The sequence below is a fragment of the Silurus aristotelis genome (genome assembly GCF_946808225.1).
Source record: "Silurus aristotelis genome assembly, chromosome: 1".
NCBI classification, from domain to species: domain Eukaryota; kingdom Metazoa; phylum Chordata; class Actinopteri; order Siluriformes; family Siluridae; genus Silurus; species Silurus aristotelis.
In genome coordinates, this window is record NC_139574.1 from 36,297,819 (window position 1) to 36,315,183 (window position 17,365).

Genomic DNA, 17,365 nt, shown 5'->3' on the forward strand with positions numbered 1-17,365 from the left:
ACGTCTAGATCAGTGATTCTCAAACTTGGGGCCGAGTTTTCTATGTCAGTTCTATGGGCTGAGAGATAATGATGATAAGGATGATGATGATGATGATGATGATGATGATGATGAAAAAGCCGTAGAATAACACTAACAACAACAACAACAACAACAACAACAACAACAACAATAATATAGTAGTAGTTTATCAATATGAAATTATATATTATTTATAATATATAAACATAATCTCCGCCACAACCATCATAAACATTATGGATTTTTTTCTTATGTGTGTGTGTGTGTGTGTGTGTGTGTGTGTGTATAAACGCATATCCTGTTGTACCACGCTACATCACGCTTTCCGTTTTCAGCACCATTACCGCTATGTGTGTAAGAGCCGCGCCCCTTAAAGCTCGACCGGGGTTCAGGGAGGAACAGCACTGCCAGGGAAGCATCTGAATTCTCCGGAGCTGCTGTTCAACCGCCAATATCGCAGAAGATCAAAATTCCATATACAGGAAGCATCAACGGTACAGTGAATATCCATCAATTCGATCATGTAGTTCAGCGTGACGTTTCGGTTTCTAAGCTGAAATGAAATGTTTTATCCTGATGGGCTGCTGCTGTGTTCTTGTCTTATTATCACTCAAACACCAACGCAGACACACAGCAGCCAATTACATCCTCAGTGTATCAGGAGAATGATGTCTGGTATGGCAACATTATATTTCAATCTGACAATAAATAATGTTTGATAGGACATAAGACACTTATGCATCCTACAAAAACAGTCAGGTCCATAATTATGTACAAAAACAGTCAGGTCCATAATTAGTCTTGATGCTTGTGTGTGCCACCAGAATGCCTTTGAATTCAGGCAGTAAATATTGAATTATTTAGCTTTAATTTAAGGGGTATAGAATAAATATTGCATTGATAGTTTTGTTGTTGTTGTTGTTGTTGTTGTTGTTGTTGTTGTTGTTAAAGGTTTTTATTTATTTTCACAGCCTAAAAAAATTATTAGACAATTAACTGATTAGCAGTTAACCACACTTGGCCTGTTGTCTCATTATATCATAATTAAAGGATGAACATTAGAAGTAAATCAACAATTTGTTGTTTTCTGTGCACTGGCAGCACCAAAAGGAATGAAAGACCAAGACTAAAGTGATTAACGTGTCATTTTCACCTTCATTCCGGTGAAGAAAAACTCATTGTCTGAGTTTACATTTAACAGACTCTGTTGTTAATGTAAATAAATAGATTTTATCTTAAGGTTGAATGTTAACATGTGAAACATCGAAAATGCTGGAACAGGATTGGACAGGTTGAACCAAAATGGCCAGAGATATAAGAAGAGAAGGTTATGGAGAAGGAAAGGAATGGTTCACGAGCCAAAGCATACCACATCATCTGTCAAACATGGAGGCAGTGTTGTTAGATAGGCATGCATGACTGCCAGAGTCACTAATTACTGCTGATAGAAGTAGCAGAAATTAAACGTGTAAGTCACTTGGCATCAGCCTGGTCAAGGGACACTTTTGCCATTTCCTGACAAAAAACACTGAAGCAACAGTAAAAATTACAGCTACAGTAAAAGCTTGTAAAAGCTACCGTAAAAACATTTCAAGGGAGGAAACGTCCAGAATTTAGGCAGTCATAAAATTGGTCATTATTATATGTATATTTATATAATTTTGTAATTATAAAAAACTATATCCAAATGAACAGCACTGAAAATGTGTGACACACGCAAAATAAAAGCCAAACTGGAGCACACAAAACAGCTTGTTGCTGAGATGCATGAGCAAAAAAGACGAAAAGAAGAAGAGAGAAGAAAGAAAGAGGTAAATATATACATATAGTTATTTTATTTTATTTGCTGCTGTTGTGGTTATACCCAGTTTTAAAGACCATTCCTATGTTCTAGTCTGAGACACAGCTAATAGCAGAGAGTGCATCAAAAGCCTCGGATACAAAGAGAAGTGAGATCTCTCAAGAACTTCCTTTAGGTATTTATGAATTTTAATCCTGCATGTTATATATGTTATGATCATTTCTATTACCATCATCATATTGTTCATTACATTTATACTAAAATATGTATTTTCCTTTGATTTCTTTATAATACACTTCGCTATATGTAAACATATTATTTAGATTGCTACAGGGGAATAGGGGGGAATAAATAATGATTTCTCAGATCAGATATTTCCTTTGGTGAAATTTACGACTCTGTACCACTACAAATGTGGACTAAACATTGGAGCCTGTAAAGTACATCTTCAGGCCCTCTTTAAACTCACTCATAAGCAAGCTGTTAGAAATTACAGGATGTCCTCAACAGCATTTAGATTTTTACCAGAGATGGACTTCTGATCGGAAAGCTATAAGTTAAAGTCCCAGCACCACCAAGCTGCCGTGGTTGGGCCCTTGGGCAAGGCCCTTAACCCTTGACTGCTCAGTTGTATAATTGAGATAATGTAAATTGCTCTGGATTAGGGTTTCTGCCTAATTCCATATGTAATGTAATACTTCTGAAAGTATTTACAAATCTCTGAAAGGTCAAAATTTCATGCTGATCTGTCATGTTGTTAGTGCAGTTTTTCCTCTGCTTCTACTTTTTCACACATTTAAAACTAAATAACAATATTTTTTATTGTCGTGTGTGTTACAAGTTTATGGAACCGGGTGTGTGTGGCACTGGAAACCATGGCTTGCATTAATTCTATAACATATAAAGCATCTCTATACTATTTTTAAATAAGCAGTTACATTTCATGGTTTGTCACTACAACACTTGCTCTTGACTTTGCACTCAAGCTGTTCAAGATGTTGAGGTTGGTGATGGCGAGTTTCATCACTTATATTGACCCTGTTGTGACACGTGTAATCGCGCAAAATTGTGGTTAACGTGAAATGGACACGTGGCTTACCTTCAGCATTTGTGAACAAACCGCTTAACAAACTCTGTATATACAGTGGTGTATGTAAAGTGTTTTCCTTCATCAATCATGTGGCTACATTATATATATATACACACACCTGTACGGTTGCCCATCTATGCAGTTATCTAATCAGCCAGTGGCAGCAGTGCAAGGCAAAAGATCATGCAGCTTCATGATCAGAATGGTGAGGAAGCATGATCTCTGTGGGCATGCTTGGTGGTACCAGATTGGCTGAATTGGGTATTTCAGAAACTGTTGATTGCCTGGGATTTTTAAACGATGCATAGTAAGAAAAAAGGAAAAGAAAAAACACAAAGTGGATGACAGTTTTGGGTGAAAAAGCTTTGTTAAGAGAGTTCAGAGGAAACAGCCAGATTGGTTTCAGCCGCCATAAAGGTTGAGGAAACTCTTTACAACTGTGAACAATAAAAAATTGGGGGAAAATGCTTTTTTCTTTTTTCTTTGTATTGTTTTCAACTGTCTAGTTCAAGTGAGCAGGACCCCACATTGATTGATGTGTTGAGATGTAAAGTCCTGAGATGTAAAAAGACTTCATTTGAGTTACTATACACTTCCTGTCAGCTCAGTCCAGTCTGGTCATACTCTGTCATTCTCGGATCTCTGACATCGTATATCTGTAATAAATGGATATTCGGTGCAACCCAGATGAGGATCGGTTCCATTTTGAGTCTGGTTTCTCTCAAGGTTTCTTCCTTATCCCATCTCGGGGAGTTTTTCCTTGCCACAGTCGCCACCGGCTCGCTCATCCGGGACAAACTTAATTATAAAGAACATCTTAATTTTTTATCACCAAATAATAAAAATCAACAAGAATAAACAAGTATATAAACATACTTTATGTACAGAATACATTTGCTAGGTTTCCTGCCAGTCTCCCCGAGCTGACTCCAGAGCTAAACGCTAATAAGTCTCGCTTAGTTGCTCATTTTGGTTTTGGCAGAACTTATTTTCCTGAGGAGAAAATTGTCTTTTGTGCTGTGTCACGTTGCAGTGTGGGAAAATAACTAATTAACAAGTGTACATCGAATGCACACTTGAAATCAGAGTGCATTGTGGGTACAAAGAGAGAATGAATGTAGGAAATGAAGAATTAGGACAGCACTACAAAATGGCAGACAAGATTTCAGGCACAGCAAAACGTGTTCCAGCCTGCAGAGCCTCCAGTCACAGAAGTGTCTCAAAAATCATTGTTGTTCATTCTGATGTGAACAGTAACTCAAACTCTTTTGTTGCATTGTAGTGCTGTCACCTGATTGGTTGATTGGGTATCTGAATAAATGAGCAGGTGTACCAGTGCTCCTAATAAAGTGATTGTATATATGACAGATTCTCAAAATATGTCAAAAATTATGGTTATAACCCAGTTTCTCTGTTTATTCCTTTTTCTTTTTCTGTCTTTTTTTTTATTATCTTGATTTGTCATCTTTCATTTTTTTTTTTGCTGCTCTCGGACTGTGCTGGGCTCCAGAGCAACCTCTCCATCTTTTAACATGGGATACCTGTTATTTTCATTATTTAGTCCCACCCCCTATGTCTCCCTCTTCACAATCAGTGAGCGCTTCCAGTGAAAATGGGAGCCAGGAGTCAGTGGAGGGCGGAACCATGGCTAGGTACGAAAGTCCCAGTGCACAAAAACATCAACTGTCATTCCGTAAATGCTTTGGAAGTCTTCCAGATTAAAACTATGAATTTTGGATTTAAAACAAAAATCAAACATTTACCTTATATTGAGTGTATTTTGACACTCATCATTTAAATATAAATCTATAGTTACCCTAAAAAAGTTTTCAAATAACAGTTATTGAACCCACAGCATACAGTACACTTTATTGTGTTTTGGCACAGATTATACTTTATCTTGATCTCAGCTTATGCTTTATCTGTATAAAGCTGCTTTGATAAAAAATCTCCATTGTGGCAAACAAATAAAAATGAATTGAATTAAATTGAACAAGTCTCTGGAACCCTGTCACAGTGTAAAAACTGTATTGTTGATTTTACAGTAATTTTCTAGAAAACTGGGTTGCTATTAAAGCAACTATAATATCCTACGTTCTGTCAAATAATCATATCAAGTACTTTTATTTGGCTGGTGCAGGACTCAGCTCAAGGTGCTTGCTCAAGAATCCAACCATGGTAAGCGACTGGGGATAGAATGTGAACAGTCAGAGTCATTAAGAAATAGCAAAGCTAAAATTCAGTGCAGTTAGTAGTGCTATTAATTCATTGATTGATCCAAATGAATCAGTGGTTGCTAGTTGAGCTTATTGTGGTGGCTCCGTGGTTAAGGCTTTAAGTTGCATATGAAATGGTTTGGTCTAAAAATCCCAGCATTGACTTTTTTCAATGCATGTGGTACCAAGATGAGCAGATCCAGAGAAACTGAGGCAGCATAAACCGTTCATGGCCCCTCTAGACCAATTAATGGCTGGGCTCAATGTCAGGTACCTCCATGGGCCCTTTTTGGGGGAAGGGGATCCTGTCCGAGTTGAAACTGCATACCACCATTTCTTCCCCCACTGCTTCCACCCTCTCTGCCCCAAAGAGAACATTTGTAAAGATCATGGACTTCTCATGGGCATCACTCTGTCTTCTTGCGCCACTCTGGACCTGACTACTCCACCCTGCTCCACTTTTGGACACCACTCGGTTTTTATATTTATTAGGTGCTGAGGATTATGCTGCACCTGCATTCTCTGGTGACAACAGTGATCTGCCCCTCCACTGGTGCTTCTAGGAAAATTGCTATCCTCTCTATGTTTGTCCCCCGTCTGGCTTCAACGTGAACTTTGCTTCCCTTGTTGGCCTCACATTAGCTGTCTTTCCATTTTCATGCTCTGCCTTGGACATCAGTGCACCCCTTACTTATGCAAATAAGATTGCACCACTTTCCTCACTCTTCTTCCCACTACACTAAGGGTTTTGCTTCCTTGTAACTTGTTGATTCTTGTATTTTCTAGTATGAATGTCCAGACTTCCTTCCTTATCTTATTGTGGGCTCTGTCAGGAAAGTGCTAAAAGGATGCTAACTGCACTTCCCAGTAGCCACAACATGTGACGGGTTTGTTTTTTGTTTGTTTGTTTTTAATAGCCTTGCTCGTAATCTGTATGTTTTGCTATTTTGTCGTTATTTCTACAACCGTGCACAATAATAAATTACGTTTTTACGTTTATTGCCACTGAAAATATATGACTCTTATGCAAAATCTCTCCCTACTTTCTTGCTTCTGTTTGTTTGCTGTAAACATTAGATCAACTAAGCAGATGTGCCATTGTAGCAAAATACTTTAATTCTTACATACTCTGTATTGTTAAAATGTTTAACAATAAAGCAAAAATATACTTGTTACACCATTATTCTAAATGCTTTGAGGATGGGAAAACTGGTGCAATGCCAATATCATTTTATGGTTTAAAAGTATTCTTTGGCTTCAGGTAGTTTTAAGTTAAGTTAAAACAAGAAACAAGATACAAAGCACATCTTTGTCAGTTTTCAAAGCTTAGGCTATGGGAATTGAAATTTCAAGGTTATTGGACCTGAGCATTTAGTGTGCAGTAGAAATAAGAGCAGGCTGAAACTTGTGGCCCACATTACTGGAGCATAGTGATAGTATCATGTGTGAGCACTTCATTTCAGCGAACACTGGGCACCACTTCACGTTATCATATATCATGTATCAAACAAACATAGAATATGTGACTCCATTTTTTATTGTTCCTATATAATTGTGAAATCCTTCACCCTCTGCTGATGTGTTCAGGATGCTTCAGTGGGATATGGACCCCTCAGCTCTTCAGCTCTTAGCAGACTCGGAGCACAGGTGAGATTATACCGTTGACCAGGTTATTAATCTTAAATCTGAAGTGATAGAAGGCAAGGGTCTGTTTATTGTGTTTTTGCTGTTTTTTTCTCCTCATTTACAGAATGCAGAGACTTGAAGCATCAGAAATGGTGCAGATTAATTACATGCCCAAAGAACTGGTAACTTACTCTAAAGAGACCCAGACTACTTTTACAACAAATCAAATATACAATCAAAAAGGTACATAATCTAAATAGAAATAGAAATTAAATAGAAAAAAGTCTAAAAAAAGGACCTTACTCTCTCCATGAAACACTACACATTTTGATATTTTATAAAATCTCTCTCCTAACACAGACGAGGTGAAGAATGAAGACCTTCCTGCGGTCAAACCTGATCCTGAAGTGCATTTGTTAGAGGACAATCAGGAGTCCATGAAAGATAATGGTGACCTTTTTACAATACTTTATTCTTAGTAACTGCATAACAGTTATGGTATGCTGGTAAAAGCAATTCTGTTTTTATAGAACATCCTAAGGAGCTCACAGGGGAAGAGAGGCAGCAAATTGTTCACTCTGAGGATTTCCTGATCTTCTTTGACCGCAGCATTCGATTGGTGGACCGAGCACTAGCTGAGGACTTGGATATTTTCTTTGACTACAGTGGACGTGACATGAAAGACAAGGAGGGGTCAGTATATTTCTCCCTACAACCTTATTCAATCAATGTGAACAATGAAAAGGAGATGCAGTCACAAATGTTGAAAAATACTGTATATTCAATTCCCTTCATGTTTAGTTTAACAGGAGGTCTGCTGATATTGGAAAAGAAAAAAATATATTATGTACCATATATATATATATATATATATATATATATATATATATATATATATATATATATATATATATATATGGTACATTTATATAGATAAAATGCCAATACTCATTTCTACCATTTAAATTAACCACCACAAAAGCATTAACTGTCTATTTAGGTTTATATAGTACCAGTAAAGTACTATATAAAGTTTGGACACACCTTCTGCTTCAGCTATTTTCTTTATTTTCATTTTTTCCAAAGTGAAAATGAACATAATTTAAAAAAATACATGGATATATATAGTAAGCAAAAAAAAAACATGTTAAACAACCCAGAATATAATCTTATATTTTAGATTGTCTAAAATAGCTACATTTAGCTTTGATGACAGCTTGGAAAACGAATGGTTTTCTTTTATCGTGGTGATCTTCTGGGATGTTTTTCTATACACAGGTGTTTCCTGTCATTGTTTGAATTCTTAATGTGCTTTAGACTCTCAGTTAAAAGTTTGAGTATAGAGTCAATAGCATTATATGTGACTACTTATTATGGCAAGAAACACTCAAAAATGAAGGTCAACCAATGTTCCTTCATAGTTTGGATGTCTTCACTATTAATGAAAAGTGTTGGGGAAAGAAAGAAAGAAAGAAAGAAAGAAAGAAAGAAAGAAAGAAAGAAAGAAAGAAAGAAAGAAAGAAAGAAAGAAAGAAAGAAAAAAAAAAAGAAAGAAAGAAAAACCACTGAAGGCAAAGATATGTCCAAACTGATAATGTATATTAAAAGACAAAAGGCAGCCGTTATGGCTATGACTATTTCTTTTTCAGTTTTACTATTATTATATCTTTCAGTAGTCTGCTAATAGTCAGTTTTCAATTATCAAATGTTATTTCCTCAAAATAATACAAAGTTAATGTATTTGACCATTAGAGAAACACAAGCTGGATTCAATCTGTCCTTCAATCGTCAGTTTTATAATGAGCAGTGGTCAAAACATCGAGTTGTCACTTGTCTGGATTGGTCATCCCAGGTAAGTAGCTGGTTTAATAAAGCTGTCTGTGACATACGATAAAATTGTATCTTTATAATAAATTGTAATTACATAACATATTAACAATTCACGTTGAATTGGACTGGCCTGGATCCCCCTTAATGTATCAATGTGCATATGGGCAGTGTTTTATATAGATAGATCAAAATAGATACAAATTTATTGCAATTACATAGTACAGGTGCACAGCAAGGAAATCAGCTACCAGAAGTGAAAATAATTCAATTTAATTCAATTGATTAAATAATTTTTTATTTGTATAGCGCTTTTAACAATGAACATTGTATTAAGCAGCTTCACACAGATAATGTGATAAGAAATAATAAATAAGATCCTTCTTTTTAAGTGTAAGTTTGTCCCTAATGAGTGAGCCGGTGGTGACTGTGGCAAGGAAAAACTCCCTGAGATGGCATAAGGAGGAAACCTTGAGAGGAACCAGACTTAAGAGGAAAACCATCTTCATCTGGGTGGCACCAAATGTTCATATATTACATCTAAACAATGTTAAAGTGTGCAGTGATGGTGATCAGAAGCAAACTGTAGTCCTTGGTTATTGTAGCTGACAGTAATTTGATGGATCCTCAGGCCGTTGATGTGAAACCATCCCCAGTTGCACAGAGTGGCCTCCAATCGAACAGCATGCAGAGGCAGGACAGGACGAAGCAGGCAGACCTGAGGAGAGGAGAGGGGTCACTGGAACCTCAGGAGTATGTTTAACTCCACTGAGAGAGAGAGAGAGAGAGAGAGAGAGAGAGAGAGAGAGAGAGAGAGAGAGAGAGAGAAGAGGGGTGTATCCTTATTGTTGTAGTAAAGTTAAAGGAACTGTGCAGTTGGGGACAGAAAGACCATCCAAAGATGCCACGTAATCGGAAAATTTACCTCAGAGAGTGTGGAGAACTCACCATTCACATCAAGAAACTAATAGCGACCTAAGCCAGAAAAGCTGTTCCCTTTACTCCATAACATTTTCTATCAGAAAGATAGTATGATCAATGGTCAATTGATCAATGGTATGATCAAATAGCATCATTGTGCAAACTGACAAGTGCAGATCAATATGTAAATAAATAAATAAATAATATTTGCTATGTACAGCAAATAAATATAATTATAAGTAAGTGTACATTCAGTATACATGTGTGTGTGTGTGTGTGTGTGTGTGTGTGTGTGTGTGTGTGTGTGTGTGTGTGTGTGTATATTATGGCTGTCATTCGACTAATAACATAGCAACATAGTCAACAGTAATAACAAAAGTTAGCAAAAGTTTGGTGTCCTGATGATTTATGTAATTTAAAACACATTAATTACTTTAAAACATTTACAAGAACATTTTGGCATGAATGCTCTATGTTGACTATGATTTCACTAATCATAAGCATACATTTGCATAAAGCATATTTGTCCATGGGCATGTTGATTAGAGTATTAAAAACTTGAAAAGTAATTAATTTAAGCTACTTTTGGAACACTTAATAGTGTGTGATTAAGTTGCAATTAATTACAAGTTAACTCATGACAATCGTGCAATTAATCGTGATTAAATATTTTAATCGAATGAGAGCCTTAAAATTATATATATATATATATATATATATAAAATATGAAATCATTTTACTGATTTGTCACGTTTTATTTCATTGTGTGGAAGTGAAACTTCTTGGAAACTTGGAAACTTCTTCTCAGTCTAAATAGACAAAAAATGCTGTTGATTCCACAGTTGTATTATGTATTTACTCAACTCACCTTTTGCATTTCATACTAGGAAATTAATACTTCTTTGCTATGCTTTTTTGTACACTTTGTCTAAGTAGCCCAGTTAATTTTAATATTACTGCATTCAGGTTTTAAATAAAAATGTTTTAAATGTTTTTCTCAGCACCCAGAATCGCTTATGGCTTCATACAATGCCAACGAGCATGCACCACAGGAGCCAGATGGAGTTGTGCTGGTGTGGAACATGAAGTTTAAGAAGACAATCCCAGAATACATATTCCATTGTCAGGTCAGAAGTTTTGCATGCTGGTCCTAATGTCTACTTAACACTTGCGTAGAAGATCAGAAAGTACCAGTATTTGTAGTGAACTGGCATTTTAATTTAGTTAGTAACCAAGCAGTATCCAGGAATAACACTCCAGGCCAGATAGCTGAGGCACACTAAGGTCAGTCTTTGTTTGTGTTCTGCCTGAATAGCAGCAGTAATGAAATTAGCCCATTTGTCTCTCTCCCCCTCATTATGTTCCCTTCTAATAATAAACATGACCTTGAATTTCTTTAAATACCATTCACTGCCTCGTCCATTTTCTGAACTTAGCTGTACCATATTGTAATTTATGATCTAAGCATCCAATACACAATTAAATGGAAATTCTAATAAATGCAGTTGGTGGAGACCCAAATGAAATACTGTGAATATACGACCATCTTAAATCATCTAACTCGCATATGTCTCTCCCTGCAGTCCTCTGTGATGTCAGTGGGTTTCGCAAAGTTTCATCCAAACCTCATTGTCGGGGGCACTTACTCTGGCCAGGTAGTATTGTGGGACAATCGGAGCCACAGGAACACTCCTGTACAAAGGACACCTTTCTCTGCTGCTGCTCATACTGTAAGAAAATAATACTGCAGTTTAGTTCATATAAATCTGCCGCAATCTTCAATTATAAAATCTGGCCCGACTGTGCTCCAGCATTTTTACCTCACAAGCCCAGGGTCCATAGTTACTTGTGAATTGCACATTACACCACAGTGAAAAGCTTTCTTCGCATAACCCAGTAATGTTAGAAACCAGAGCACAGGGTCAGCGATGGTACAAAGCTGCTGGATCACAGAGGTTTAAGGGCCTTACTTAAAGGCCCAAAAGTGGCAGCTTGGCAATACTGGGGTTTGAACCTCCCTTCCAATCAGTAACCTAAAGCCTTAACCAATGAGCTTCCACATCCCTTCACAAACTAATTTAAGAGATGAATTAACCTTAGGTGTGAATGAGTGTGTTGACATGTGTTATTGGTCTGTTTTGATAGACTGGCATCCCACCCAAAGTATAGTACACCTGCATAACATCAAGCATTTCTAGCATAGGCTTCTCGCTGAACCATTCCCCTGATTAGAATAAATCAGTAACAGAAGATTGAGCTGAGGGTTTTTGTTTTGATTCAGTAATTATTCCTATGTTTTCTGCAGCACTCTGTGTCCAGCATAAATGTGGTGGGAACCCAAAATGCTAACAACCTGGTCACAGTGTCTACAGATGGCAAGATGTGCTCCTGGAGTTTAGATATGCTATCCAAGCCACAGGTAATAAGACAAACCTTCTAATACATCAGATGGACACAGGTGGAAAGATATAGGACATATGAGTAAACCTGCATTAGAGCTAATGTGAGCAAAAACAATTAAAATATTGAGGTATATTGTGGTAAATATTGTTGCTATGCAGTTGATTTTGATGTTCCTACAACATAGCTCAGATGTTCATCAACACATTGTATTTTTTCTGTATACGTGTGTATAGCCTGGATGTAAACCCAAGCCCATAAATATTTTGAACAGTTAGATGTTTGGAAATGTTTTTTTTCCCCTAATACTTAAGAACCTGACTGGTTTTGGTTTAATCCTTGCAATTGGGGTCTTTCAGCTTGATATTATCCACAAGCAGAACAGAAGTGCTCACTGACTGGTTTGATTTAGGCATTTAGACATTTTATGCTTTTCTCCCTTGTCACCAACAAGTATGTATATCCATATGTTGCCTTTAAATAATGTCTTGTCTGTTAGATAATCATAGCCTTATGGTGATTTTTGTTCTGGTTTATTCACAGGACAGTATGGAACTATATTATAACAAGTCTAAAGTAATTGCTGTGACTGGCATGGGTTTTCCTGTTGGCGAAGTTAATAACTTTGTTGTGGGAAGTACAGAAGGGACGGTGTACGCGGCCTCTCGGCATGGCATGTGAGTGTATTCAGTCGTCCAGCCATGTGAATTCTAGAAGCCGTTGTATTTCCCTGATTTTGTGTATGTATTTTGTCTGTTTAGTAAGGCTGGAATAAATAGGATGTTTAAGGGCCACCAGGGGCCAGTCACTGGCATTAGCTGCCACAATGCTGTGGGCCCCATTGATTTCTCCAACCTTTTTACCACCTCATCCTTTGACTGGACTGTGAAACTGTGGTCAACCAAAGTAAGCTTTTTTTATATATCTTTCCATTCTGTCAAATAGTTGTAATTTATAAGGACTTATCCAGAGGGACCCATATCATGGTTGGCCCTGTGTTTTGACCCCAACCGAAAAAATGGGGATATTTATATAGTACAAAGGATGTTACTGTACTGTAATATGTACTGTGATGTGACATATAAAGGCTTCTTCTTCTGAAAAGAAAATGATATTTGTACTCGGTCAATTGATGAATGGGAAACAATGTTTCATAATTTATATCACAATCATGTTACATTTAATTCAGTATTGCATTTCAGGTGCAAACTTGTAACTTTATTTTGCCCTTTTTACATGAAAATCAGGCAAATAGTATAGAAATTATAGCGCTTTTTCTATGCAGTCTCCCCGAGACGAGATCAAAAGAAACTGGACAGTTTACTTAAAAGTGACTTTATAGTTTTTCCATGTGATTTTTTGCTACTTAAGGCATTTGAAAATTGTTTGTTGATGCACCTTAGTAAAGCGTATCTATGGTGAACTGAGATATTGCAGACAATCCTCATATGTTTTGGGTATATTTTTTAATTGTCTAGTTCCACATATAACCTCTCAAAAACAGCAAGTGTCTGTTTTTGAAAAAAAATTTGAAAAAATAATTTAGATAGAAAAATACCAAAACAGCAAAAGTAGCAGCATAAAGAATAAAGAGACTTGGATTTCCTCCCAAATTGTGGCTACCCACTTCCTGTTGTAGTCTTCTAAATAAAAGTTCTCTCATGCAGTGGTCAAAGCTAGGACATAATTATAAAGCAGAAAGGAAACAGAATAACGTAGAAAACAACACAAAACCAATTCTAGTGCCTCTTTTCCAGTAACGTGAGTCTTATGGTTGACTATAGTGCTAATTAGGCAGTTAAAGATAAACACATGTCCCAATATGTGGCCAGTAAAAGTAAGTAGATAGGAAGACAAAATTGGATTTCATGTGTAGATTTAAGCATTTGGATTTTTCTGTTGAATTCCAAAGTGTGAAGCAAACTTTCACTATACTGAAAAATCACATCCATCAGAGAGATATCAAGATATTTGCAAAGGCTTGTATATATAAAAAATATATATATAAAAAAAATATATATATATAAAAAAAAAATGACAGTATTATTTATGATTGTTAGTTTGACCATTTAGCTTTAATTCTATGACAAGGGCTAACCAGAAATAAAAAAATTAGCAAATTTGAGTGATGTGAGCCTGTTTCAGCCATGTTCCCCTACATAAAACTTGCAGCACTGTATCAGTAGTAGTTTTCCTGGACACTGTCAGACTATGCAGCAGATGCATTTTTCTACAATTTTGGCTAAAGATTCCATTATAATGTGTTTGACCCCTTTTAACTATTCATTCACTATTTTTTACATGCAATATTTGGCTTGTCTTATTTTTTTGCCTTGTATTTTCTTTACACAGCACAATAAACCACTCCACTCTTTTGAAGACAATGTTGACTATGTCTATGACGTCATGTGGTCTCCCATGCATCCGGCTGTCTTTGCTACAGTGGATGGACTGGGTCGCTTGGATATCTGGAACCTTAATAAGAACACAGAAGTAAGTAAGCTAGATCTATCAGAAATACACTATCAAAGTCTTGCAGTGTGATAAAAAATGTTCTAATATTCAATTTTTTACCTAGTGTTATTTTCCTTTGTGGTTATTTATGAAGAAATTGTAAACGATAGACAGTGAGTTATATTATTTTGGTTTAGTTAATGCCAATTATGAAACTTTGAATATCAAATAAGCAAAATTGTCGATTAGCAAATTATCGTATTCCCATTTCCAGGTTTCTACGGCGAGTGTGACAGTGGATAGCTCTTGTGCGCTGAACCGGGTCAGATGGGCATCAGGGGGCCATGAAGTAGCAGCAGGTGATTCTGAGGGTCGAGTCTGGATCTATGATGTTGGAGAGGTAAACCAAATAAAATTTGAACAGTGTGTTTTTACAGAATATATGGAAATGTCGAAACAGCCAAGATACAGGAACACTGTGTGGAACAGTCAAAAAGACAGCATACCTGTGTTTTTACTTATTAAGTAAGAGCGCCACCAAGCTGACTGTGTGTATTTTGTCCATTTTTAGCAATTGGCAGTGCCACATTCAGAAGACTGGAGCCAACTTGCACGATTTCTTGTGGAGTTCTGAATAAACGTTGATGATGACGGTGTCATAGAAGTGACCAACTGAGAACAGTGAAGCACAGATGAACTGCAAAAAAATGAAAATACACATAGATATATTTATAATAAGTAATAATACTAAGCTATTAGAACCAATGATAGCCTAGACTGTTAGATAAACTTTAATGTTATTGGTCTTCCAGATTCAATTTTTTAATTTATTATTTTTTTTATTCATGTGATGCAGACTAAACATGGACATGAAAAATTCAGGTTAATATAACTGAAAATATTTATTGATTAATCCAAAAAATGTCAATATATTGTGACTTTTTTTGTTTAAAATCCTGTTCAGAATGTATTATTAAATGCAACCTGAGTGTATCTAAAGTGTGAACTAAATGTTTTCCAAATTGAACAAAAACATTTAAAATAAAATTTAAAATAGTATCAGGAATGCTATTAAAGAAGGTATTTATATGGAATTGAATTATTTGTGGTGTTTTTTCATCAATTTCAATTTATCCTTAAAGACAATGGGAAGACTTTATATGGATAATACAAAACAAGGCAGAGCATTTCCATACAACTGTCACTGATCACATTAAAATTTCTTATAAGTCTCAAATGTAAGTTAAATGTGAGAATTCAGAGTCAGGAAAAAGACAAGCAGGCTAAACCAATCACTAAATGTAGAAATACTGTTTATTTTAGTCATCATAAAATCAGATAATACTGATCAATACAATTTAAATCCAGAAACGTTAAAAAACAGACAGATGACTATATATATATATATACATCAGAATTAAAATTTTAATGCTTTACTTCCATTTAGGAGACATCAAATAAAATTCTGGCAGTTTCCTCATTAAAATAAATTTGTGTAGTAAAATGCTTTACCAACACATTTCTTCAAAACAAATACTACACAATTTATTGACTCACTATTTAAATTATTCAGTACTTCTCTAGTGCAATATATGTACCTAAATCTGCAGATTTGTCCACAAAATCAATGGATGGTTGAGGTGCTTAAATAAATAGTGCCTTGATTGAATGCTTTAAATTAGATGGTGATAGTCACTAAGGGGTATTTGTGTACATCGCCAAGCACACACCTCACCCTCTGGACCAATAATGGACCAATACTGTCATTTACATGGCAATGGACCTGGAAATGCTCAAGTTTGCCCAACATCAGCAGAGGAGCCCTAAATTTTCTCCCACACAATGTGACACTGAGGTCACCAAAGAAGAGAAAGCACAGGTTTTAGGGAAGTGGTATTAGTAAAGAAATAGCCCCCTATTTCCATGGTGAAGATTGTAAAAAGACAGGGGGAAGGAGAAGGCCCCTAAGGTTGCAGCTAGAGTACCCTCTGGTTGGACCAGGCTCCGAAGAACTTAACAGTCCTCCACCTGAGCCTGGAGCAGGGCCTGAAAATGTTGTCCCAGCATGAGCAGGCCCTGATGTTGAGCTTTGTAGCGGATAGCAAGGGTCTTGACAATTTCACACAGTGGACTCCATAAAAGCAAATATGGAATGTCAAAGGTGAGATCTAATAATACTCATACTCACGTTTCTGGTAACAAAGTCACCAATACTTTTATTTATAGTTCTACAAGACAAATAATTTATAAGTACAATAGCAGGTGTAATTTTACATCAGGATTTTATTTTATTTAATTTTTGTAAAGCTGCTTTATAACAATGCTCATTGGTAGCAGCACTATATAAATATAACTGATTCCAGTGTTACTCCAGTAAAATGCTCCTTTTTAACTTTCACTTGAGTAAAAGTACAAATGCTTTTGCCTTTAAATGTACTTAAGTATCTAAAGTACTATGAATTATTATGGCTATAATGTTCCTAGTGTACTTTTGTCAAGATTTTTGCTTAATCAACTCAGTTTATGTGAAAAGACTCTAATTTTACTCTTAGCGCACCAGTCTAATAATACACTGATATTAATGAGGGAACCCTGATTGATATCTATTAAAATGATTATGATCTCAAACCCGTCTTTTCAACTACTTAGAAACTGTGCAAATAAGACTGCAATTGCAAATTGGTCGATGTGTATTTAGTAAAATGTTGCATTTCAGCGGACGGGTTTGCATCAGAAGTTGGCATGACTTTAGTAGTGGTTTATTACTGGAGCACATGCTGAGTGCATTCATGAGCTGACCCCAATTTCTTCCAAATATAAACCAACACATTTCCAGGGTTTGTTGGGATCACACACCATTGTGCTTCTGCCTGGATTGGTTTTATTTATAACACGTGTTGATTAGCAAAGGGTCCCGTTCTCAAGCTGTGGCATTTCTTTCCACAAGACACATGGGGCCAGGAACGAGGTTAGGAAAATAGGGGACTCTTTGTCAAGTAAATTTTTTTC

At 36.2% G+C, this 17,365-nt stretch overlaps 1 protein-coding gene across 7 annotated transcripts; it reads left to right on the forward strand.

The window, feature by feature from the left end:
- Positions 1-359: 359 nt before the first annotated feature.
- Positions 360-15,448, forward strand: dync1i1b (dynein cytoplasmic 1 intermediate chain 1b). Of its 7 annotated transcripts, none has more exons than XM_083537043.1 (17): positions 360-515; positions 1,717-1,832; positions 1,916-1,997; positions 4,423-4,564; positions 6,716-6,775; positions 6,879-6,997; positions 7,115-7,204; positions 7,285-7,447; positions 8,507-8,606; positions 10,504-10,629; positions 11,086-11,232; positions 11,808-11,921; positions 12,446-12,579; positions 12,664-12,808; positions 14,255-14,395; positions 14,631-14,756; positions 14,928-15,448. In XM_083537043.1, exons 2-17 carry the CDS (start codon positions 1,725-1,727, stop codon positions 14,988-14,990), a joined length of 1,860 nt encoding a protein of 619 aa, XP_083393169.1. In that variant the 5' UTR covers positions 360-515; positions 1,717-1,724; the 3' UTR covers positions 14,991-15,448. The 7 variants fall into 7 exon arrangements, with proteins under 7 accessions (XP_083393169.1, XP_083393170.1, XP_083393171.1 ...); XM_083537044.1 differs by having other exon boundaries at positions 4,474-4,564; XM_083537045.1 differs by having other exon boundaries at positions 4,507-4,564.
- The last annotated feature ends 1,917 nt before the right edge of the window (positions 15,449-17,365 follow it).